We start from the raw sequence: 26,643 nt of genomic DNA, 5'->3' as shown, positions 1-26,643 counted from the left end.
AGTTAATATATTCAAATATTCAGACATCCCCCAATTAATGTGTCTGTGCTATGAGGCATTAAAGCTTTATCCTCTATTACGATTTTGCTTTGAGGAGCTTAATGACTTCTGTTTTATATTTCAGCCAGGAGAGAACTATGGGGCTTACCAACCAAATAAACCACTAGATCCCATGCAGAGAGGAGGGGGTATGCCTCCCTATGGTAATCTTCAAGCTTCAAACCTCCCCCCTACACTACCAGTATCAGGGTACCAACCCTCTACTGCTGGTTACAATCCAAACCCTAATCCAAATGATCTATCTACCAATTTTAAAAATTTAGCTTTCAACGTAAGTAGCTTCATTAGTTTTATTAGAAATTATATATAATATTATGACTGAATCTATATATATATTACCAATGAAATGATATTGTTTTAAAAATACTTCTAAGCAATTTTGCCAGAACAGTCTGACGCCTTATAAAAATAAGAAAATTATTTTTCTTTATGTTTTAAGGAACGCACTACAACAACTATAAATTTATTAAACGAAAAGAATTTAATACATCGTGATGGTTTAGAGACGGTAAAACCCAATTTACAACATGATTTTAAAAAGGTCCATTGTAATCCTGAGTAAGTATATTTAATATACATCAAATTGATTTATAGGTCTAGGTGAGAAAAGAGGTTAAAGATACATCCGTTAAACAAGAATTGACTGAAATATGATCACAAAAATATTAGGTCTATTGAGAAGCCTTGTCCTAAAAAGATACTTTAAATTTTGTTGAATTTATGTATACATGTTGAGGTTTTATCATTACGTACCTATAATTTATTGTATGTTTTTATTTTTCAGAGTTTTTAGATGTACATTAAATGCAATGCCTCAAACTTCGTCATTATTAAATAAAGCTCGTTTACCATTAGGAATATTAATACATCCATTTAAAGACCTCTCGGTAAGTTTCAGTCCTTGTTTAGTTTTTCTCCTTATTTCTTGTTTTTAACTATTTGCTTCTTGAATGTTTTGCAGTTAATTAGCTCTAACCTTGCTTTAAATATTATTTGGTTATCAATAAAATTTTGTGATAAATTTTGATACAGATCTCGAAAGAGATATAAAATTTGTTATAAAGTTCTAGAAGATTTTCAAATGATAGACCTTTCTATATATATATTTATCATTACATATTATATATAGTTTGTTTAAAATTGTTGCAATTCATTAGAAAAATTGATTGGAAATAAAGAAAGTCGTCATGGCTATTTCAGGAGAAAAAACCTTATCTTGTGAGTAAATGATATGGATTAAGGGTGTAGGGAACTTTATTTACATGTACTTTCTTATATTATTAGTAAGCTAGTTCTAGGGCTAAGGTTTGAGCACTTAGGAAATGGATATACTTAAAATACTTTTATTATTTTCAAATATTTTATTTTTAGATCTTATAGCACTACCTTACTCATTCATTTACTCGTTTCTTTCTATTTTATCATCCCATATGCCACCATTTAATGAATGATACTGATGAAAACCTGTTAACTGCTGGGAAGCAAAATCAACTTTATGAGAAAGATACTGTATATATTATTATAATAAGTATTTTTTGGATGGAAATCATCTGAAACTTAATGACTGTTACTTAGCTTGTGACAACTTCCAACATAATTGTCTCTGTCAAATCACAAAGTTAGCTGTTAAAGTTATTTGGTATAGAAACCTTTCTGACAGATAAAAATCTGGACCAGGTGTTCTTATCCTCAGATTTAACCAGAAATTCTGTTATATTTTCAGCAATTACCAGTAATTCAGTCTAGTGTAATAGTGAGATGTCGGTCCTGTCGAACCTATATCAATCCTTATGTACATTTTGTGGATTCGCGACGATGGAAGTGTAATCTATGTTATAGAGTTAATGATTGTAAGTATGAATATTATGTATAATGACTTGCGTGAAGCTTAGAATAAAATTGTTACAAGATTATTTTGTTTATTCACTGTTCATTTCTTGGTAACAAGGCTTCTATTTTCTAGTTTGGACACAATGACCTTTCTCAAATAATTTTTTACTGTTTGTATTTCCAGTACCTGAAGAATTTAGTTTTGATCCAGTAACTAAAACATACGGTGATCCACAAAGACGACCAGAAATACGTTCAGCAACTATAGAATTTATAGCTCCTTCAGAATATATGGTAAGTAACTTAACATCCAATTTACTAGAGATCATGATGTTGTTAACCCATTTTGTTGGCTTGTTTGAACAATTTTTTAAAAATTCAAAGTGCACTGAATATTTCAAATTTGAGGATTTGAATGCTAATTTATAACTTGATTTGGCTTTGAGTTGGCACCTGTTTAAGTAAATGCTTTTGAGTAAAACTATTGTGTACAGTAGATGAATCAACTATCTTTGTTGAAGAAGAATAATAAGGTGTATGATCATTGAAGTTTATTAAAATACATAATTTTATTCATTCACTAGACATCCTATGTACTTATGTGCCTTATTATAAATTTCTATTTTAGTTACGTCCTCCCCAACCTGCTGTATATTTATATCTATTAGATGTGTCTTTCAATGCTATTAGTACAGGTAATCATTTTTACTACAAAAATCCATTACTGCTAAAAACATAAATACACAATTGCAGGATACTGGTTTCCTGATATCAACTCATGTTAATAATATTCATTTGTTTGAGTAAGAAACTACCAGTATGTTGTAAGTAACTAAGAAGGGAGATAGGAATCATTTGAAAGTTAATCTCTAACACATGCTATGCTGCAGGTATACACTGGCCAAGAAATTGGGGATTAATGAATCTATTTGAAATAAACTTATGATATGGTAATGTCTTATTGTTGAAACTCTCATGAACCCCTCTGAAAATATCTTTACTTTTACATTATGTCTATATTTGTATTTATTGGTATATTTCAGGTTATTTAAATCTGTTCTGTCAGACATTATTAGATGAATTAGATAAAATACCTGGTGATTCTAGAACTCAGATTGGATTTTTATGTTATGATAGATCATTATATTTCTTTAATTTATCTGAAGGATTATCACAACCTCAAATGTTAATAGTTCCAGATTTAGATGGTAAGTATAGTATATAGTATTATATAACTTGAAGATTTCCTGTCAAATTTAGTCAAGTTCAGTAGAAATCTGCTAGCATGTCAGATAACATCAAGACATTATGGATTTCTATAAAAGAAGCAAGAATTGTATTAATATGTAATGAATTATATTACAGATGTTTTCCTACCCCTCCCTGATGAATTATTAGTGAATCTACATGAAAGTAAAGAGTTAATTAGTGATTTATTAAACAATTTACCATCCTTATTCGAGGGTAACATGGAAACTGGAAGTGCCTTAGGGGCTGCATTACAAGCTGCATATAAACTTATGGTAAGTCAAGATTTGGATGCATTGACAATTGTTTTAGAATCAACTTTAACTTATTTACCATTGCCTCAGTTACTCTTATTCTTTATTTGATTTTAAAGGACATATGTCTTTGTTCAATAAGATCATACTTTGATTTCCGATTCCATTTCAGCATCCAACTGGTGGTCGAATCACAGTCATGCAGACAGTTTTACCTACAGTAGGTCAAGGTGCACTACAACTTCGTGAGTCATCTTCTCAAACTTCTGCTAAGGTGAGCTAGTCATAATTTTATATTTTTTTAGGTGGTATCCCTAAAGCTTTCTTTAAAACAAAGTAATAAGAGTGATTCATGTCAGAAGTCAAATGTTAGGGTCCCGCTTAACAGAGTTTATGAAATATAGATTATATGGATTTGCAGTTTTCTAAATTTTCTTTTATTTTTCTGCAGAATATCCCACACCTTGGTCCAGCTACAGATTTTTATAAAAAATTAGCATTAGATTGTTCAGCACAGCAGATAGCTGTAGATTTATTTATGTTAAATGGCCAGTATGCTGATATAGCTTCATTATGTAAGTATTGAGCTCAAAGTTTAAGAGACAATATAAGAAAAGACATAGAGTCTAGTATGTGTTACTACTGTATGTATGGGGTTGTAATTTGTATAGATTCTTTCTCTGTCTGGGGTGTTATTATCATGTTTAACTATACAGCATTTACAATAGTGATGTTTATCAGGATGTGTTAGTCTTTTAGCAGGATGCAGGTGGGTAGTATTATGATAATTATTAATTGTAATCATTGAAAGTTATATAAATAATTTCCGTAATTTCAGCCTGTATTTCAAAATATTCAGCTGGTTGTATTTACTATTACCCATCATTCCATACTATAAAGAATATCCCAGTAACAGAGAAATATGAAGCTGATTTACGGCGTTATTTAACCAGAAAGATAGGGTTTGAATCTGTGATGAGAATAAGATGTACAAGAGGTATGTTTTGATTATCTATCTTATTATCAATATTGCTTCAATTCTTTTTTTTTACCCTAAGGAAGCACTTAAATTCAGCTTATTTAAACAGTGGCAAAATGAGTTGGCCTAAAAGATGTATGGAATTTTCTGTATAACTGGTTTATGATAAGAGATTATCTAAAAGTCCTAAGCTTATAAGTTTATCTTGTTCTTGTCATGAAATTTTGTTCACAACAATATCTCTGAAATCTCTTGTTTATATTTTCAGGACTAAGTATCCATACCTTTCATGGTAACTTCTTCGTTAGATCAACAGATTTATTATCATTGCCTAACATTAATCCTGATGCAGGATTTGGGATGCAAATGTCTATAGAGGATACACTAGCTGAAGCATCAACTGTCTGTTTTCAAGCTGCCTTACTTTATACTTCTAGTAAAGGTATGTAAACTCTCTTGAACTGTATTATAGGAAATGTTGTTTTGATTGTGTTTATTGTCCCAGTTTGTTTTCGAATTTTCAATTCTTTTTTTTTTTTCAAAATTAACACACCTACCTGTGCTTAGACTGCAAGAAAGTAGAAAATTGGCTTTTTGGGTCGATTTTCTTTGGGTTTTCATTTTTGGAATGTACATGTAATATCTAATATGATAGCACTTGAAGAGATTCGAAATTGGAAAATTTGTCGCACACCTTTTTTCTGCCTCAAAAGCAAAGTTCCACTCTGTGACACATGTGGCTCTAGTCATTAAATTGTTATTTTACTGTATGTTTGAATGATGAATAAAAAAATCAAAGAAGGTTAGGATTGGATATATCATGACTGTAGATATATAACATACATAATAATATGTTGTTAATTGTTTGTTGTTTCTCCTGATAGGTGAGCGTAGAATCCGAGTTCACACCCTGTGTTTACCAGTGACTAACCATATATCAGAGGTCTATTCATCAGCAGATCAACAGGCTATAATATCTTTACTGGCCAAGATGGGTATGTAGAATTTATCTTCACTTTGATTTGCATGTTAAAGTGGTGTCAGAAGCTCCTAACCATGCAAGTTATGTACAATACAAATATCTAAATAGTAAGAGAAAACCAACTATCTTTAAGCTAAATTAGTTATAACAAAGTAGTCAGCAGATATTTTATTACTATATGACTACTGTTTTTGGCTGCTAAAAAAGGCGTATCCAAGCTTATACTAATACACATGAGCAAATTGTTTGACCAGCTTTCATTTCAATTATATTACAGCTGTAGATCGATCATTAACGTCCAGTATGGGTGATGCTAGGGATGCCTTGATGAATGCTGCTATAGATTGTATAGGATCCTATTCTACTCAACTCAACTCTTCACAGAAAATGGGAGCTGTAGTTCTCCCTCACTCTTTAAGAATAGTACCTTTGTTTATACTGGGATTGTTAAAAAGTGTAAGTCTTGTTTTATTTTGATTCTGTTATCATAAATGATAAAGCTACCTTAATTTTGACCTTTTCCCGGGTTTTTCAATGTTCTCTTGTGCTTGCAGCAAAAGAAAGTAATTCAATTCATCGTGTTCATTTGGAAAGATGTGATGCCACTGATAAGTCCAATTTTAGACTTGTAGAAATTTTTTATTTAAATCTATTTATGATTTGGTCTATGTTTTTCATTGTTATAGTTTGTTTAATTACAGACTGGTTTTAAAGGAAATACCAATACCAAAACAGATGATAGAGTATTTGCTTTACAACAGTTTAAAGTTTTACCTATATCATACCTCTTACAGTCTATATATCCTTCACTCTATCCTGTACATAATATAACAGAACAGGTTTGTACTATCTTGATAAATCTATATCTAACTTATTTGTTGTGGTGGGAAACATTTTCTGTTTTCCAGGTTCAGTTGAGCTTTTATCTGTGTATGCATGGTTTGAATTCCTCATGATGTCAGAAAATTCAGGGTGCCATTAGGACCAGGACAATTGATACAACTGTTGCAGACAGTATTGAAGTCTGTTAAAATAATACTGTTGTTTTGGGATTTTCCAAATCAAATAACTAAAAACATATATATCATCATAACTATTGTTTACTGTAATCAACAACGTTTCTATTACAGTCAGAAGTAGTGAAATCTGGTACGTCTGTAAGAATGCCACCATTAATTCAACTGTCGTCTGCTAACATAGATCGTCATGGTGTTTATGTAATGGATACAGGGGAGAGTGTTTATATGATAGTGGGAGGTTCCGTTAGTGATACATTCTGTCAAAATGTTCTAGATAAACCTAATTTTATGTCTATTCCAGACACTATGGTGAGTTACTAGATTGCCATATCCTGTTCAATGTTTTTAAAAACATCACAACTTCTGTATTCTGGATTTTGGAGTCAGTTTTATGGCTCTAGAGTTGTTATCTCTCGGTATATACAAGTCATGTCTCACTTGAGATGAAGCATTGGACAATGTGTGTTATGAATATCATGTGTTCATGTTTTTGAGTAATCATATATTATTTTACTATTTCAGAGTGATTTACCAGAAATGGAGAATCCATTATCAATAGATTTACGTAATTTTATTAACTATTTATTAGATTGTCGTCCTAATGGCTCAACTTTCTTAGTCATGAGGTAAAGTAATGCATGTCTTTATATCATTGATAAGATTATATGTAAAATTTTCTTACATTTTTACAGTCAAAACAATTGTTTTATTTTACATTTTTTCCATTTTAAGAAAAAGTTTTCTACACTGAAAATATAATTTGAAGATACATTGAATTTTTAGTAAATCTTAGATTGTTTTTTCAAATATTTTAGAATATATTTGTTTTTCTTTCCAGAGATGATAGTAAGGCTCGACATTTATTTTATCAACATATGGTAGAAGACAGGACTGAGTCCAGTATGTCATATTATGAATTTTTACAATATCTTCAACAACAGATTAAATAAGGGGCAATAGATTTATTGTCACTTTCACACTTAACTTATAGCTGGACATGTTAAATTGCGTGTATTTACCAGCCATGGCTTATTGTCCAGCTATAATCTTGAGCCTGTTAAAAATAGAATAAGCAGTTGTGATAGTTATGACAGAAATTTGTATCAAATCAGTGAATATTACAACAGCTTGAGTTATAGACGAGAGAGGGAAAAAAAACAATAGCTACAGGTTGTCCTATTGGTAACAACAATGGTTTAGAGATGCAAAATGACCTGTCACTGGCTCAAGACGTGTAAAAAATATATTCTCTTTATTTGATTGATAAGAGTATAAACTAGAATATGTATTAGATAATCAATCTTCTTAAAATTTATAAGCCAGTATCAGCAAACATCTTGTAACTGAGCTTATATATATATAATTATATAGCTCTCATTAATTTGTCAGTATTGTTCATATATAGCCAGATGTTACAATATGAGATATATAATTAAGATAATCTTTTATAACTAACAATATTGGTGAAAACAAGCCTTTAATGTGAATCATTATTCAATTGAATTATATCTTCTCATACCACAGTATTTACTGTAAACCAAGTAGACTCCAGTCTCCAGTGTCAAATTACTTCATCCAAAGAAAATGTAGAAGTTAAATATGTTATTTTATTGGTGTCTCTAAAATCCTCGAACTTGGCTCCTCTTTCATTTTCAATCAATATTTGATGGCAATATTTATGTTATTCATTTATTTATGCAAATTAGTTACTATTATGTGAAATTTGAATAATTGTAGATTAATGAATATAATTGTTGTTTTGTGTCAAAATATAATGCGTTTATCTTATTTTAAATTTAATGCAACATTTTAAAAGGCATTGGGTATTTAGATCATATGCTTTTGCTCAACAAACTTATGTATTACTTCAGTGTAAGTTTAATATAAATATTGATTGATATCATTGATATTAATTATGCATAATTAAGGCTAAGACATTATGTGCCAAAGAAAGAATTGCTATGAAAAATTTAATGTATGGTTTTAAATCAAAAGAAGGTTTAATAAAAAAAAAATGTATCATACAAAGAAAACATCTAGTTCTTGAATAAAAGCACCAATAAACATATATTATAAGTAATAGATATTTATTTATGTTTTAATTTCATTGTTTGTGTTGTGTACATATTTTGAAAGCCATCTATCACATTTTTCTTTTAAGAAATGGAATGTTTATAATAATTTTCTGAATTAACATTTAGGTTTTTTTCATGTTAATAATTAAGCCCACTTTTGATTGATGTTTACTCCAGTTTGGGTTGTTCTACATAATGTCATTTCTAAGGGCTTGTACCATCAGCCCATCTGTTCCTTATGACACTTACTGATCCTGCTCTAAATACCAGAGCTACTACAAGTAGATAAACTACAGCAAGTAATATTAGTGCTTTGTTTTAAAAAAGTAAATATTTCACAAGGCGATAGAGTTTTTGCTGATTTTTCTTATGTTTGATTTGTATGTGAATATAATTTAGCAAACTTATTTGGATGTTTATCATGAATCTTCTCTTTTGTGATAGCAAAATAAGAGTTGCACAGGTCAGTTTTTAAAATAGAGATGTGGTGCTCTTAGGAAATACTTTGTTTCATCAGATATTTTGTTATTTCAAGACTAATGTGAAATATGTACTTTTTGTAGCCTCAGATAACCTTGAAACTAGCCAGTTGACAAAATAGTGGTTATTAAAAAGACTTGTGTGATAATAACAATGATAATAAAATATATTTACTGTTGAAATAATGCTCAATACGTCAATTGTAGAGTAATATACACATATTAAAACAGCATGAAACTCTTGAGTAACATGTTTCAGTTTCTGGGTTTTTATGAGTATAGTAATGATATAGTCACAGATGCTTATCAGTTTTTTGATCTCATTATGTTCTATTTCAATTCATGCTGACATGACATGCTTCGGTAGGTCTACTTTCACCAACTATGTTAAAAATGTGAATTTTTTTTTTATTCTATTGATTCATATTGTGTATAGGTGTTTGAGTAAATGAAGAATTGAAATAAATTTGACTATTTTACTGTCTTGGTAGATGTCAACTAGATCTAAATAGAATCCACCAATCATTATTGTATTTAAAATGTAAATTTATTCCCTGTGTGCTGTACATAAATGCTTTTATTTGTATCATACACCCTCCTACAATTAATTCATAATTTAAATATTATTCATTTGTTGAATGAATCACTTGTTTTGTTTATTTGTTGTTGGGGGGTGGGTCTCTATGTTGTTGTTAAATGTGTTTTGTCTGTATAAATGTTAATATTTCAATGGAAAAGGAATTGTATAGAATATTTTAATATATTCATGTATTGTGATGATTTAACAGTTAGATTTCTCTATAGTAATATTGCAGGTATAAGCTTATATTACTTTATCCCTGAAATATAAGGGTTAATTTAAGAATTACAACTTCTGGTTTTTGATCAATTTACTAGAATTCATTTTTAAGACACATTGATCTAAAGATTACAAAATCATCCATGGATAGAATAGTTGTATCTAATGTAAAATAGAGTCCTCCCAGATTCAAGTTTTTGTGTAAATTTTCCTGACTTGTCAATAAAATTACATTATTTATCAAGGTTTTGTTTATCAGTGAACAATATACACCTCAAATCTATACATGTACATTAAAGGAACACATTTGACCAATCTTACCTTAGTCTCAGAAACGGTAAATTATCACTGTTTAAATTTTAGCTTTCACATCCACGTGTGTCTGAGTCTGAAAGTTAAAATGACAACTTGTCTTTTCTTGATCTATGATAGAAAGTGAAATTTCTAGTTTGAGGTATTTTTGAAGGATTTATGCAAGGTTAGTACATTTCTAGTACTTCTGAAGAAAATGGCGAACCAGGGCCTTCTTATAAGTGTGTTATCCCATTCTATACAAAGTGTGTCAATATTCTATGTACACATATAACATTGACAGTTCATCAAAACAAAAAAAAATGAAAATTCTGCAAGTATGGCCGTAGTAAAGAAATTTTTAAGCAACGTGGCCATGACAATCAAAATTGCATGTACCAACACAACATAGGCAAAGAGTAAAAAAGTCATACACAGTCTTACAGCCCAACATATCATTAACTTTAGGAACTTTTTCACTCATAATACTAATATCTGATAACTAGAATTCATCTACAGAGAATATATTAACAAAAGAATCAAATTACATATAAGATTTTTTTTTTAAATCTATGAAATATGCTAGATTCAACATAACTTTTTATGATTATTGTTAATGTCTGTGTAGATCTATATAAAATTGTTGTTTCACTCTTTATACAGAGATTTCCATTCAACAGTTTCGATAAAACATGTCTCTTTGTGCATTTTTAACTGTAGAAATTTCCAACTTGACAGGACATTTAAACCAAGCACTTAACAACTCTTCTGTATAACCTAATAGAAAATAAGCCTGATTTGGAGAGAATTTTCGGTTGAGTAAAATGCCTATAGTGATAATGTTAAATCGTCGTTTTATGGTAATTTCAGACACTATGAGATTATGCCATGTTCCAATCATAAATTTCCTAATAAACATGTCATCCAGCAAAATTTCTGATGCTCCTCCTTCATCTTTTAAATTTGCTGAAAACAACAAAAACACTCATTTAAATTTAGCAAGATTAAGTTTCTTTAATATATAACTTTAAAACTCATCTTTAAAGAGAATTATGTCCACAGTGAATTTTTCTTTTATTGTAAATGACTGGTCAAGACACCCATGATATCAACATTCCTGTTTTTAAAATAATACAAGAAAGAGCACAATAACTCACTTGTGTTCCAGGAATTCCATGCCTTTTTCACTCCTATTTCATATGGTGGCAAGCCCTCTTCATAATTCAATGTTTCGATTTTACCTTTAGAAGGTTTAGGTACACCAGCTTTCGTGTTGAGATATGAACAGGCTGAGGTTTGAAAACCTCTACGTAACAGACGTTGTAGCTGTTGTAGTGCCAGAATACTTTTCTGAAATATAAGAGTTAAATACAGGACAATAGTCAAAAGACCGGTCTACTACTGGATGTATTGAATTAAAATGTTGAAGTTTATTTGAAATGCTGAAAGTACGGTACACTAGTACCCCTGTCTTCTTACTCCCCATACATACACTGGTTTTCAACATTCTTCTTATGTAGGAATCCAATATGGCTTCATAAAATGACGATGCAGTGGTTCAATAAACTATACTGACAATCTCACAGAAATTCAACACGAAAGTCAATATTCATTAATATACAGTAATCTAAAAGTAGGACATTATGATTTATGGAGTTGTCGAATAATGTTCGAATTAATTCTTCATCTAGTATAGAACCTTAAATATCTTTTATTCAACTGGACTGTGTATAAGTGTTCATGGCATCAGGATAGTTTATGCACTAAATTTTAATTCTGTGTTGTCTATTTTGAATGCTTTTGATTTTGAAACACTTTAGAGACTACAGTTTAATTTGATAGCAATGAATGACGACATACTTGTGTATATTGCTGTAATATTTTTACTAGTAGATGAAAGATAATATGGTAGATAATATGTCAAAATTGGCTTAGAGTTCAAGAAATCGTGAAAACACAAATAAATCTTAACAATTAGAGCTTAAATCTAAGCATTCCATGTTTCATCGAAATGTGATTAAAACTGACTCACTCGCCAATTTTGGACATATTTAGGGCAAATCAAGGGGAATAACTCAAAAACAGTTCTTCATCGTCTTTGTTACCTTCACAAGCTAATGTGGTCATACAGACCACACTTTCTTCAATCTCCCTGCTTACATTTGTGATTTAGTTTAGCTAAAAAATTTTCAACTTGTGTTCTAATAGAAACATTTTTATGGTTTTCTTAAAATTTTATGTGTATCTGTGACACTGAAAACAAATTTTTTGCACCATTCTAATTTGCAGACATCTCCTTGGTTCCTGCAATTCCACTAAAGCCAAGCATTTAATGCTATTATTAGCAGCTTTTGCAATGGTGACTTCTGACTGAAATTGAAATGGTGCAAATTGATGCTGTCAGTGTTCCCAGTACACATAACGCCTCTTTACAAACTGTTTTAGTGTACATGTTACAAGTAAAAACAGTGAAAATATGGATTTCAAAACATAAATTTTTTGCAATTGGTATCAATAATTTAACAATATTTGAATTCATTAACACAGAAAAACAAACAATCTACATATCCGGTAATGATCACAATTATACCCTTAAACAAAATTTGAATTTCCAGCAACAATCCAGATTTTAAATAATATAGGGCCTATATATTAGAAATGTACATGTCATGATATTGATTTAACTTAAACTGTGTTTCTGCTGAGGGAAATAGCTGGCTGTAAGCTAGCTTTCGTGTGTTTCCACTGGGCAAACTGCCGAACCGTTACACTGACATTTACATTAATACAATTCTGAGTGGAAACGTGGTTTTTGTGATCAGATAAAGAAAATGCTAAAATTATTAAGTATAGGCTTTGTGAATAGGCTACCTGATTTTGAGAATCAAAATAATATTATAAAATCATATATGTTCAACATTAAAAGTATCAGCTATTTGTTTCTAACATTAAATAATTTTATTTAAAGTACCTCTATCGTAAAAATTCTTGGAAGTAGAAATTTTGAAATAATCAAATTTTGGTAGAAAATAGTAAATTTTCACTCCATAATACCATCTGATTGAGCTTAATTTTGGCTATCCACAGCACTTTTCAAAATTAACATGTCTACGGATAACAAAAATTTGTTTTCATTTCATTGTAGATGAAATAGAAATATAATATTCATTCTGAAAAGTGATAAAGATACCTTAAATCAAGTTATATCAGCTAATCACATTAGAGGGGTATTCTGCTTTATATGCTATATATATCAATCTATCTCCTTTTTTAAACTGAATTTGTTTTAAAAGGATAATTCACAAGTGGTTGTCTAGCAAGATACGCTGATAAAGTTTTGGTGTATCAAGGGAAGTCACCAATCTAATCATTAAATTTTACTAAACCAAAATCTTATCAATTTTAATTATCACAACAATAATTCGGACTTGACCAAGATCTCATTGTTTTAAATGATCACACAGAATTTCATTAAAATCAGATCAAAACTGTACCTTCTATTGTGTTCACAAACAAATTTTGACTCGTTTTTACTTAGTCAAGGGCAAAACTCAAAACCGTTCATCAAAAATCGTCCAAATTCAAACTTGACCAAGATCTCATCAATATTAATAATCACACCATATTTCATTATTGCCTTTACTAGGTCAAGAGCCATAACTCAAAAACCGTTCATCGAAAAATCAGTAAATTCAAACTTGACCTAGATCTCTTCAGTATAAATGATTACACAAAATTTCATTAAAATCAGATAAGAACTGCAGGCTCTATCGTGTTCACAAGCCAATTGTGTACGACTGACAGGGGTGAGGACAATATGTATACGACCACATTATAAATTAGAACGGAGAATACTAATTGTTAATTAGGCAGTTGACCGTGTTTGGTGTTAGGCTTTATAGTGGCTTGATATTATTACTTGAAACCTTATTATTACTAGACACATTTCTCTACAATTAGGCATTTATTCTACTTAAATCCATACAGTTGCTTTCAAAATCACAACACGAACTTAAATGTTTAATAGTTTTGGTGTTGAAAAATTGACAGTTTGATTTTTTGTTAAGTTATAACTTTCAGATACGTTTAGGGACATAAATTTGCACAAAAGGATTTTTTCGACCTACAAAAAAAGCAGAATCCCCCTTTAAAAGTTATAATTGTATACCCTTAGATAATGCTCAAACTTGACTTGAATTGCCTAATTCAACCATGCATAGAAATATTGAAGTCATTACAAAATGTACCGGTAATTAAAATTTAGTAAAAAAAATTTTATTCTGAGATTGGTTTTTTTTTTATCAATTTATAAAGATTTTTTACAAATTTTGTTTATGATTGATATGATCTTGGTTAAATAAAACCATAATTATTTATTTGAGCACCATCATTAAAGGTTAACATGCATTCTGTTGATCTGTTTACGACTACCAGAACATCGGGATGAAACTGTGATCTGGGTAGTAACACCATCTGCATTCCATTCAGCACCATCTTTATGATTGGTAGTGATTGTCAAGCGGAACTCTGGTTTGTGTTTCTTGGACTTTGAACATTTTCCTGGTGACTTGGAATGTTTTGGACTCTGGTCAGGGGTATCTTTAAAAATGTCTGAGATGCTACCAATACTCTTCTCTGAATCAGGGGCACCAAGACTATAGCTTCCTGGATCACTGGTTTCATCATGAAGAATTTCTTGTGACTCTTCATTTTGGTTTACCATCTCTTCAGACTGCATCAATTCCGTTATCTTGGTGATTGGTTCCTCGAGGATCTGCAAAGGTTGATAAGTGTTGACATTGTTGGTGGTTGAAATTTCATCATCAGAAATAATTCTAATATCTTGAATTTCTGTACAGCTGCTATTAGTTTCAAGAAATTCTTCGATATCATCATCAGAAATAATTCTAATATCTTGAATTTCTGTACAGCTGCTATTAGTTTCAAGAAATTCTTCGATAGCATCTGACAGGACAGCGTTAATGGCACCATTTTGAATGTCAATTGAGGCATTCAGAGCAGAAGGCACTGATTTACCATTACTTGCATTAATCGGGCTGGAAAATTGATCAATGGAACCACCTTTACAGCTACCTTCCTGGCATTCCTTTTTCATCTCTGAAACAACCTGAGAATTATCAGGAGTATCATAAGCATTGTTTGAAAGGTCAACTAAACAGTCTTTCTCTGAAGTCACTTTCTGGAAACTCTTGAAATAAGGGTTAACAAATGTTTCTCGGTTTATGATTTTCTCATTTTCATGCTGCATGTGAACTCCATAATCTGTTGTTTCAGTTTTAGGACCAGTATTTGATGCATGGTTGTAGAATGGATTAGGTGATTGCTGGTTATAATCAGCAGTTACTATAGTAACAGTTGGGTTACTAGCACAACTTTCTTGCTTGCAGTCTTCAGGCTCTTTTGCTTCAAGATGAACCATATTAAATGTGGAATTTTTGTTTAAGATACTGTCAATATGTTTACTATTGTTATTTTCATCTGTAATCTTGTTGAAAGTTGAACTGGCAACAGGGATTGGACTGCTGAAATCAGCAATATCTGCTCCACAAATACTGTATGTGCTATTTTTGATGTTTTTGTCTCCAAGATCAAGATTATATGTTGAATCTGCTATGTCTTGAACATCATCCATTGTGTCGTCTCCAAATTTTTCCAAATTATCTACTTGTTCAAAATCTGAAACTTGTTTATTAGATCCATCCATTTGGTTGATGTCATCATTATTATATGTCTGTGATTTGCTGTTATCAACTAAATCATTTGAATCGCTTCTAGAATTTTCTGACCTTGACTGATCTATAAAACTTGATCCTTCTTCTTCAGAGGAAGACTGATTGAGGATATCTTCATTTGTTTTGGATTTGTTCAGATAATACCTTGTACTTGATTCATTTAATTCACTAGCATGATCATGTAATCCATTGGGTTCTTCAGAATTATCAAGATTTTCCTCAAAAGATTGATAGTCTTCATTAAATTGTTTGTCATCCAAAGAGACTGTTTGACTGTGATCAGTGGCAGTTTGATATACTTCTCCAGTGTCATCCACAGATTCTTCATCAATAGTATTCTGAACAAGCTGATTAAGTTCTTCAGGAACATCGCCATCTGTATAAGATATAAGCTCATCCTTCAACCCATCCTGAGTGATATCTGCATTAGTGGCTACATTAGGCATATCAGAACTGTTAGTATTTCCTTTTTCAAAAGATAGATTATCTTCAGATAACTGTTCTTCATTTAGCAAATATCTAGTGTTATATTCAACAAAGCAATTTTCAGAGACTTCACTGCATCCATCAGATATGCCATTGGATTTATGCAAGGTGTTATCTTTGGTTTCTGGATTCTGATCCAGAAGAATTTGTTCATCTTCATTATTGAAGAGCTTTACATTCTCTTCAGAAGTGGATTCATCTTCCGCAGTTTTAATATACTCTTCTTCTGAACTGATATTAGATTCTAGTTGAAGCGGATGAGCAAGATCCTCAAATGATTCCTCTGGGAAACTGACTTCAGAGCCACTCCAGCATTCCTGTTCTGGGTTTTCAGGATCAGAATCTTCTAGAACCAATGATGGTACATGTTCAAACGTTACTTCCAATTCAGAAGTTTCAGTCTGTTGAATTTGTTCTATTCTTATATCAGACCAAGATTCACTAAGCTCTGGCTCTACAGACTCTGTTGTATTAGGTAGCTCACTATTTGCTGAACTATTTGAGCTGTGCACAGGATCAGATGCAGTAGTTGATAGAAATTTTCTAAATTTAGCCAATTCTTTGTATTCTTGTTGAGTTCTTCTGGAACGAACTGAATGGTTTCCATCTTCTGTTTTGGTTGCAGTCCATGTTTCATCGTCAATGGGATTCAAATTTACAGTAACTCCACTTGGACCATGAGGACTCGAAAATGATGTACCAGTAGTATCTTTGAATTTCCCTTCATTAATTTTAGAGAAAGGGTTACAGCTTTGGATCTGCTCAGCCTTTCCTTCATTGAGAAACGTAATCTTTCTTTGACTTATCTTCTGCAAAGCTTCATCAATGGCTTCAAATTGCCAACTCCAAGAAATGTCATAGAGAATTTGGCGATGATCAAACCTGTTGTCATCTGGACTATAAGTTTCAGCATAGTACGATGGAGTGACAACTGTCATCTTGTGTCTATTAATGGAGTAAGACCGAAAGAAAAACTTCACCTTGGATGCAACTTCTGCTGGTGAAAATTGGGTCTGCCACATGTGTATTAATTTACAAAACATACTATATGGTCCACAAAATTTTTGCTTTCTGAGTTTCCCATAAACAGAGAGTTCATCATATGACATTCCCATATCTTGTTCATCTGTCTGAGCAATCTTTCCATCAGCAAGTGGCTCCAACTCAGCAGTTGGTGGTGCAGCATAAATATCTTTAAGAGAACAATAACCAAACCTCTTGGTACAGTACAAGATGAAGGACTTAAGATCAGTCTTGCTGATTCCACCAATAGGATTGATATCAGCACTGGAACAGTCATATTTAGTCATATATCCTCGTAGACATTCATCAACATTGGAAGATCCAAGAACCAACAACCCACCAGGCCGACCTCTGGACCACAAAGTCAGTTGAGCAAACAGGTAGGCTATCACCATCCTGACTCTAGCTTGAAGATTTTGTAGTGCCAAATTTTCTCGGATACTTCCTCCTTGAACTTTAAACTTCGGTATCAGTGATGTTACCGCTGTAAAGATACTCATTATAGCAGTACATGCAACATCTATAGATACATTCATATGAAAGCTACCAATGTCTTCTGCCAATTCTTTTGATCTTTTCTTTGTTTCACTGGAACTGTTCTCCGACCCCATATAACACGTGGTGAATATCCGTCCACAAAGCTCTTTTGGATCTGTAGGAAAGTAGTCTCCTTCCCCAACAATTCTTCTACAATCTGACAAAACCTGGGCATTTCCTTTATAGACAGCATCACAGACTAGATGACACATGGATGAGACCAGGCAAGCTGTACTAGAACTGTCAATTCCTCCACTTAATGGCAAGAAGAATCCACCTTGAGCGCTTCTTCTAAGGTAGTCCCACATCCAACATGCAGGTCCATAAGCAATTTCTTCTTCAACAATGGGATTATAAAGTTCGATAGCAGGAGACGACTGACTTAATTCAAATTCAGATTCTGTCAAGACAAAATCAACATCAACTCTTGGAAAGCTTGGTAGGGTTGTAGAAAGCTCTGATGAAGTTCGAGAATAATTTCTATAACTTCTAACATCTTCAAGGTCAATTGTTGCTGTAGTTACAATTACTTCCTGTAGAGAGAACTGAGGTCCTTGAGCGATGAAATCTCCATTGATAGAAATCATGGCATTCCCATCATAATAACATCTACCACCATCACAACCAATACAGTTGTTGAACAGATACACTCCTCCACATTTAAAGGTAGCAGACTTGACCAGTTCTCCTCTAGTATAACCTTTCTTTAACTGATGATGACTTCCACTGCCATTGGTGATAATTTCGACTCCATCTAAGAACATATCCATGTGACAACTTTTGGAAGCCCATAATTCTTCACATATTTCAACACCTATGCAGGTATCTTGAGTTGAAATTACCCCGTCTCCAATCCAGACCTTTTGTTGCCCTGTGATGACTTGAATAATTCTTGGTAAGAAATAATCTTCCAATTGTCGATGTTTCCTCCATGGTTTAAAATATCTTTCCTCGCGATAATTTCCAGAATTGCACATTAACATCTTTGGTCTAATTAGCAAAATTTTTCCATTCAAGAAGATAACTCGACAATTATATGCTACGTCCCTGTGCATCACTGGCATTCCAACATCACACAAGATGTCATTGAATTCATCACATTTCAAAAGTTCCGCAAAAACTTCCCATGAATGAAGAAATGTGTCATTTTCATGAAAGTGATCCTCACAGCCGTAACCAGGTATTTCCAATTCAGGACCACTTCGATATCTGGCTCCTTTTTCTTTTGCTTCGATGATACTGTGTTTGATGCGTTGAAAATTTCCAGCGAAATCCATAGCCCATTGGTTCAGGGTGCAGGCTGCTATTGTCGCTTTTCTTCCCATTTTAAAAGAATAACTAGATTGCTTTGGCAAACTTTGTTGAGGTAGAAAGTTTTTCTTTGGTATAATATTGAACTGCCACTGCCACTACCTTACTCAGTTGTATACTTCACCACCACTAAGACTCTTTTTGAGTTCTTCTCAACTTGAATCAGTAGATCAGTCTTTGAAACCTATATATTCATCTAACAATGCTTCACGAAAAGTTGATAGCGTGAAGATAAGGATTGTGTCAAATGTCTACTTGTTTTTGGTGTTGATTTTTACAAAAGTTACAGATTCAGTTTTGGTTTCATTCAAACATGACTTTCCAGAGATAGTGTCTTTCCACCTTATTGGCTTGATTGAAGAGTATGTAAAGGGAGACAACTCGATAAAAAAATATAAGTTGATTCGATTCTAAACGATTCGGTTTATCGTAGTTTAAGCCTAATCAATTTCCTATTCTTCCTATTTCAATTATTCAATTGTATAAATTGACAAACAATATTGACGAAAATAATATGTATAATAGCTTAAAGATAAAGGGAAAAAATGAAAGTAGACATTTATTTCTGTTACAATACTGGAGTGGATTTCATCAGATTTTTCAAACCCTGTGAGTGTGACGTTGCAAAAGCTTCTTGTGTATGCCATGAAATCAATCGATGAGTCGGTTTTTAGAAACTGCAATATTTTGAGGCAAGAAATATAAGTAAACTTGAGAAATTATACGCTTTTACCTTAGGTGTCAAAAAAGCCATGCTAAAATCGGAATAAAAATAACTATGGCCTATAGAGTGTTGTACACTAGATAGTTATTGGTTGATAAAAATAAATCAACTAATCAGAATCAGGAAAACAAACACACACATTGACTACGTCATCAGCGGCCATCTTAACTTAGTACACGTATTGAGAGAAGACAATTTACGTTTTGACGTATTTGAGAAAATAATTAACACATTTAAGATTGTAACTCTAATTTCTGTACAAAGTAAGTATTGTGGTGTTATATTTTTCATTCCCATAGTATCCTGGGTACTCCTGAAAGCCAAAAGGTTCAAAAACACCAGATTCTCTGTTAATAAACGAGTTTTGTGATCCAGACATGATCAGTGAGGATAGAGATGAGAGTCGAGTCACAGAGTGAATCAGTGAGGCACAAACAGTGTTTGTCGAAAGTAAAAACAGAAAATTAACCTTTTACAAATCTATTGATCTTTCGTCATTCATTTAGCATAGGCCTATTTTCCAAACATGTCTGTGGAAAGTAATGGCAGAATTAGAACAAACATTGAGTAAGCTTGTGCCGTGGTATCATATTTAGCTTTCGGCCTATGGTATCATATTTATTATTTTGCCATTTTGTGATTTGGTCAAGTTAGGCTAATTAATGATTTTTAGTCGTCCCTGCAATTCCACCAAAACGTCACTAATCACAAAGTACGTTATGTGATACAAATATATTTGTGATTAGTGACAGGCTTTATTGGAATTGCAAGAACTTCAAGATGTCTAAAGGTGCATATTGATTCTATCAGTTACCCTGATACACACACAATTTTAGAAAACCATTTTACAACCCCTTTATACTGATTTCACAAGTTATGCATCACAGAAAGGTTTAAAATGTGTCACAATGAAAATAGAGATAATCTGAATACCTGTAGTAGCACTTAAACAATGTACTTTTTTGTTTAGTTTATTACCAGTATTTGATTTTATTGTAGAAGTGGACAATGTTTTTATGGGATTGGTTTTCAGGAGTGTTAAACTTTCTTGGTAAGTTGAAGATTTTTTAAAGATATGACCCAAAAATAGTTTTACTAGTTCAGGAAAGCTATTCAGCTGATCAATGCAAGTATGCACTAAATGGATTAAGCCATGTAGAGCACCCAATTTGTTGTACAAGTAGTGGATTAGTGGAACAATTATCAAAAATAAGCTTACTCATATAAATATAACCAGTTTATATAATATGTCTGACACATCTATAGGTTTATTTAAAAAGAATGGAAAATTAATATTTCTGGGATTAGACAATGCTGGGAAAACAACATTACTTAGTGTTTTAAAGGAAGGGCATTTAACTCAGCCTGTTCCAACTCTTCATCCTAGTAAGTCTAAGACTGTAGCATGCTGGCATTTCATTCTCAAACTCAGATAGATGGTTTTTTGAATTAATATCATTTCAGACAATGTCTTTGTACTTCATCCTTGATCCTCAACAATTTGATTTAGTTTATTTATTAATGAAATATCTCATGCACCTGAATCTCTTGTTATATTTGTTTATTATTAAGAGAGGTGGGCTCTTCAATAATAGTAATTTTCCTTGATATAATCTAGCCATGTGAACACTGGCACCATGTATCAATGTTTATCCCATTACAGTACTACCAGTAATATTTTTACTTTAATGCCTATTTTTCACAAGATTCAAGTCTCCCCCCCCCTCCCCAACCAAAAGTTTGGATCTAAAACCATCTATTTAGTTTCATGTGTGGATATTGTTATAGTTTGCCTGACTAATGAGTTGTCTGATGATATGGGATTGTCCTATTCATAGCATGGATCAATTTATCAGACAAAATCTTAAATTATATTACTATTGAACTAGATTATTTCATCCATATTAAAGTTAATACATACATAAAACAATGATATTAATTCAAGATAAATATAGTACGGTACTAGATAATATTTTGAGTTCAATACAGTATGGTTTGGATACTAGATCCCCAAATTTTTGTTTCATATACACATTTACCCTTTTAAAAACAAGAGCATCCATCATAGTAGAAATTGTCAACTAATATATAATATAGTTAATAGAGTAACAGATGGTTATAGAATGATTATAAGTAAAGTCTATTAGTATACTAATATACCAGTAATTAGTTACTATAGCAGGTAGACCATCTGTGGTACCTTACTATACCATCAAGTTCATACATGATGAGATGTCCAGGATGAAAATTGACCCATTTATAAATGATATGAATATACAAAATCTAAAACCCAAAGAAGTATGAAAAAGTAAAAAAAGATTAAAAAATAAAACTTGCTGGAACAGGGCACTAAGGTAGACAATAAGCCAATCTAAAGGGTGTAAACGAGTAATTGTATTGGTTTATAAAGAAAATACAACTGTAAGCTTATAAATATGTCATCAGTGATGTAGAAAAAGGGAATACCAAACCGGGAAGGTTTTTAAACAAAACAGATAATTGTAAAGATTATAGTAGAAAGCCAGCATGTTTGAATTGAAAACATTTACATCTATTATTGTTTTTTTTTTTTTTAAATCTGTACCATATAACCCATCAATATTTTTAAGCTTGCCTGTAATAAATCTAACTACCATACCAGCATGAAGAATGATTGTTATATTAATATCATTTTAGGTCTATGGAAGAAATCGGGTAAATTAGTGTTTTTAGGTTTAGATAATGCCGGTAAAACGACACTATTACACATGTTAAAAGATGATCGTATGGCACAGCATGTTCCAACCCTCCATCCAAGTAAGATAACTCTCATTTTCATTTCCTTTCAATCTTGAATTTTCTTACAAATGGACAATAATTTCTTCCATAAACCACTTCAGAAATACACGGTGTTCATATGTATTGAAGGTTGTAAATAATTTGACTCCTAGTCAACTCTAGAACTAGAAGTTTTCTAAATTTATATACCAGTACAGTAATTGAATCATTGATAAAAAGGGAAGAGAAATTGAAAAAATCAATGATTAAGTAATGAGTATGAAATATATGATTGATATACTATTTACAACCTCAATATATTTTAACATCGAGACATTTTAGAGGGTGAAACCTTTGAAATTAAATAACCCAACTATTATGCTTGGCTTGCTTGTTTTGATAGATAAGGCTGGATAGACAGACATTTAGGAATTTTTTTTTCTCGAATAGGTTTTCAAAAGGTTCAATCTTATTAAAATAACCATTTATTTTCTCCAGCTTTTTCTGTTGTTAACAAAGATTTCTTGTATTTGAAAGAATTTACAATAATATAGTATATAAAGTAAATAGTTGAGCGATCTCTAACCATGTTTTTGTGCATTTTTATTCTAATTAGAATGAGTAAAATTTTTCAGAAGAGATATTTTTATTGATTATTATGATTATTTTAAGATAAATATGTGTGATAAATAGGTCTATTTAATGTATTAGAAAATGGTGGAAATATGAATATAAGATATAATATTTCATTTTTAGCATCAGAAGATTTATCTATGGGTGGTATGAGGTTTACAACATTTGATCTTGGAGGTCACAGACAAGGTAAGGCATGCAGCAAAAGAAAACAACTCCTATTATTCAAGAACACCAGAATTTTGATGGATTACATTTACTGATTTTTCTTTCCCAATGATTGTTGCTTATTTGATACAAATTTTTGGTCTACAAATTGAATTCCAAACTTCAATGCGGTTAAAAAAAATATAAGCTATAACTTGCCTGTTGAAACATATAATAGTCTATATTGTTCTACAATTTGTGTATTTGTACTATTTGAATGTGAAAATACTTTATTATTGTATTATATCAATTGTAATGATATATTTTCAGCACGAAGAGTATGGAAAGATTATTTCCCAGCAGTGGATGGTATTGTATTTTTAATTGATGCTTGTGATAGAGAAAGATTTGTGGAAGCAAAAGCAGAATTAGACGTGAGTAGACTTGATCCTGAAATATGTCTTATTTCTTTCTGTTGCATTTTGATTATATCCTTAAATGTGAAGCATCATGGTATTATTTCATAATTTTAGATAATCAATAAGATATCTTAAATTGATCAAAATAGGCCTGTTATACATTTGTTTCTTGAAAAAATAACAATAATGGTCAGATATTAAAAATGAATGTTGTTAAGCAATTTTCAAATGTAGAAGAATATAGACTGATTTATATTGTATAATTGGACTCTAAGTTATTTCTACATTCCATATAATTTATATTACAGAGTTTATTAACAGATGAACAGGTAGCTAACGCCCCTATATTAGTTTTGGGTAATAAGATAGATAAACCAGGAGCAGCTAGTGAAGATGAAATCAGACATTGGTTTGGTTTAAATGGTCAGACTACAGGCAAGGTAATTAAACTACAGTTTTTTTTTTCAATTATTAGGCTTGGACCACTTTCCCTCCCGATTTCATAGTTATTCTAAGATCTACTTTAGATTTTGTGGTTATGATTATACTATAATTGTATTTACCCCTAAATCCACACCTAACAATAAGTTCTGATAACCCAATAAAAAATGTAGAGTATATGCTTATTCTGAGAGTTCTGACAGAAGAACTAAGAATTAGTTTTGAATAATTTTCAACTTACTTCATTAATTTGTATTTCAGGGTACCGTGTCACGTAGTGAATTACCAGGACGACCCATGGAATTATTTATGTGTACAGTGTTAAAACGTCAAGGTTATGGAGAAGGTTTCCGTTGGTTAGCTCAGTATATAAACTGATATAAATAACAAAAATAATAATAGGACTGAATTTTAGGTATATTTCATCTTAATTATATCATTCATTATTCTTATATTGGACTCTTGGTGATTGTTTTTTCGTAAGACATTTCTCAACTAAGACACTCACGGTTATAGGGATAATGATGTCAAAATTATCAAAAAAATCAGTAATTACAATGGGACATTTTGGTTCTCAAAACCCAACAAATAAGATGAAATTGTGTCACAAGTCCAAGAAGAAAAGAAGAAGAAATGATTTAGTTTTGTCTTATAATCAGTTGTAGAGTCATGGTACATCCATTCTACTAGCTTGGTGAGTTCAATATAAAAATAAATACTAGATGTAATAAAGATGAAATATGTGTGAAAGTTTAAACCATCCCTGTAGCCTATAGATGATATAAATACAACCAATATCATATATCTACTGAACACAGGATGTACGGTGAATGTGTCAAGTTTTATGTGATTCACACCAGTTTTACTATATTTTCTTATCATTTGAACTAATGCATTTGTGGAATGATAGGTTCTCCAAGGTGAAAGAATATCTTTGAATTTTGCATTAAATTTGTGTATAGCATCCTATGATATTTTAATAGTTGTCTAAAATTGCCGGAAATTAGTGATATATTTTAAGTACAGCCTAAAAAAACCATCTTGCAGAGCAACTAGATGTGTTTTACCTGTTAATATGAAATGAAACCTGTTGATTCAAAAGACTAAGAAAATAAAGTAAGACTGAAGAAAATGTTCTGTAAATAATATGAAGTAGAATTTTGATATTAAAATTAATTGTAAAATATAGAGAGAGCATTTTATTGGAATTTCTGCTTCCTGGCTTTTCATTTTAGTATCCATGATTGTGGTTCAGGCTTAAATGACTGGTAACTCAACAGTATATTTTGCTGTACACAGCTCCACTTTTATCAGAACAAGATATCCAAGAAATCCTAGATTTTGGGTGACCTCCAATTCTTAACTAAAATTCAGATCCACAAAAAATATGTTCAATTTTTGTTAGTTGAAGCCTTGTCAGCTTTACATAATATTGAACCATGATCATGAGAATACATCCCTTATATATTATCATTCCTTGTTCGACTTGATTTGGTGAGACAAGAAATATCCATAAGAAAACACAATGTCATAAATGAATATGAATCTGTTGTCCCCATTGGTATTCTTTGCTTAAGATACAACCAAACACTGATTTAAGAAAAATACATGCACTCTGTATCCTTTTGCAGTGCTTTTATCAGCAATTTGTTGCTCACACCCAAATTTTTCAAAATTTGATTAATTTTTCAGGTTAAGTTATAATTTAATTGAATAGAAATCGTATTTGTTGGTTGAGTAATTCCAACATGTATGAAATATTTGGTCAATTATATTTGTACCAAGTTGCAATGTTTTTGTTGTTAAATATTCATGACATATTTCTCTACCATATTTTGGTCATCCAAAGTGTTCATAATAAGTAGTGAGCTGAAACATTATGCCTGAAGATTTTCACAAATTCTTTGAAATCTAATTAAGGATCTTCTCCTTGGAATGTTATATCTATTCTTTCAAGATTTTATGGTCGATGTGTCAAAATATTGTCCTACAATTTTCTATGAATGATTTAGCTCTGATTTGTATGGTTTCTTTTTGACAGTCCAGACCAGATATTGAATTTAAAGACATAATGATGAATGTCAAATGCAACTACATTTTGATTTGTGTTAATTTATGTGAAATTATCTGGCCTTGTCCAAATATATGAAGTTTTATTTTCATTATTGTATTTAAAATTTGTACAAAAAAATCTTGAAAACTCTTTCATGTATGTTAAAAAAAAAAAAATTAATTCCTTCTTTCGAGCTTTTTTTTCAGTCCAAACCAGCTTTACTTTGAAAAAATAATGTTTTAGATTATAAAGCATTCATTGTTTTCTAAATGCCTACATTACTGCTGATAACGTAAAACTAACTAAAAAGTGCAAGCAACAGAATCAGTCACTGTTTGATTTC

The 26,643-nt window shown here is 31.3% G+C and overlaps 4 protein-coding genes across 4 annotated transcripts; 2 read left to right on the top strand and 2 right to left on the bottom strand.

The window, feature by feature from the left end:
• Positions 1–135: 135 nt before the first annotated feature.
• Positions 136–7,322, top strand: LOTGIDRAFT_210457 (hypothetical protein; the record flags this gene model as incomplete). Its single annotated transcript, XM_009063769.1, has 18 exons — positions 136–331; positions 500–618; positions 845–947; positions 1,784–1,910; positions 2,075–2,184; positions 2,519–2,585; positions 2,934–3,098; positions 3,256–3,413; positions 3,565–3,666; positions 3,844–3,967; positions 4,231–4,389; positions 4,640–4,813; positions 5,256–5,366; positions 5,631–5,809; positions 6,055–6,192; positions 6,484–6,681; positions 6,895–6,998; positions 7,211–7,322. Exons 1-18 carry the CDS (start codon positions 173–175, stop codon positions 7,320–7,322), a joined length of 2,409 nt encoding a protein of 802 aa, XP_009062017.1. The 5' UTR covers positions 136–172.
• Positions 7,323–10,689: 3,367 nt separating this feature from the next.
• LOTGIDRAFT_107145 (hypothetical protein) lies at positions 10,690–11,342 on the bottom strand (the record flags this gene model as incomplete). Its single annotated transcript, XM_009063768.1, has 2 exons — positions 10,690–10,982; positions 11,174–11,342. Coding segments are annotated over 2 exons (462 nt in total), but the record flags the coding sequence as incomplete, so codon positions are not given.
• Positions 11,343–11,801: 459 nt separating this feature from the next.
• LOTGIDRAFT_177462 (hypothetical protein) lies at positions 11,802–19,140 on the bottom strand (the record flags this gene model as incomplete). The annotated part of the gene is made up of 2 exons (XM_009063767.1): positions 11,802–11,839; positions 17,058–19,140. The coding sequence occupies 2 exons, from the start codon at positions 19,138–19,140 to the stop codon at positions 11,802–11,804; spliced, it is 2,121 nt and encodes a 706-aa protein (XP_009062015.1).
• Positions 19,141–20,012: 872 nt separating this feature from the next.
• LOTGIDRAFT_210455 (hypothetical protein) lies at positions 20,013–26,566 on the top strand. Its single transcript, XM_009063766.1, has 7 exons — positions 20,013–20,113; positions 20,850–20,901; positions 22,527–22,646; positions 23,364–23,429; positions 23,718–23,821; positions 24,115–24,246; positions 24,509–26,566. Exons 2-7 carry the CDS (start codon positions 20,859–20,861, stop codon positions 24,623–24,625), a joined length of 582 nt encoding a protein of 193 aa, XP_009062014.1. The 5' UTR covers positions 20,013–20,113; positions 20,850–20,858; the 3' UTR covers positions 24,626–26,566.
• The last annotated feature ends 77 nt before the right edge of the window (positions 26,567–26,643 follow it).

The sequence above is a fragment of the Lottia gigantea genome, assembly GCF_000327385.1.
Source record: "Lottia gigantea unplaced genomic scaffold LOTGIsca_6, whole genome shotgun sequence".
Lineage (NCBI taxonomy): Eukaryota > Metazoa > Mollusca > Gastropoda > Lottiidae > Lottia > Lottia gigantea.
The sequence above is the reverse complement of the archived record's forward strand: the minus strand, read 5'-3'. Positions and strand labels throughout refer to the sequence as shown.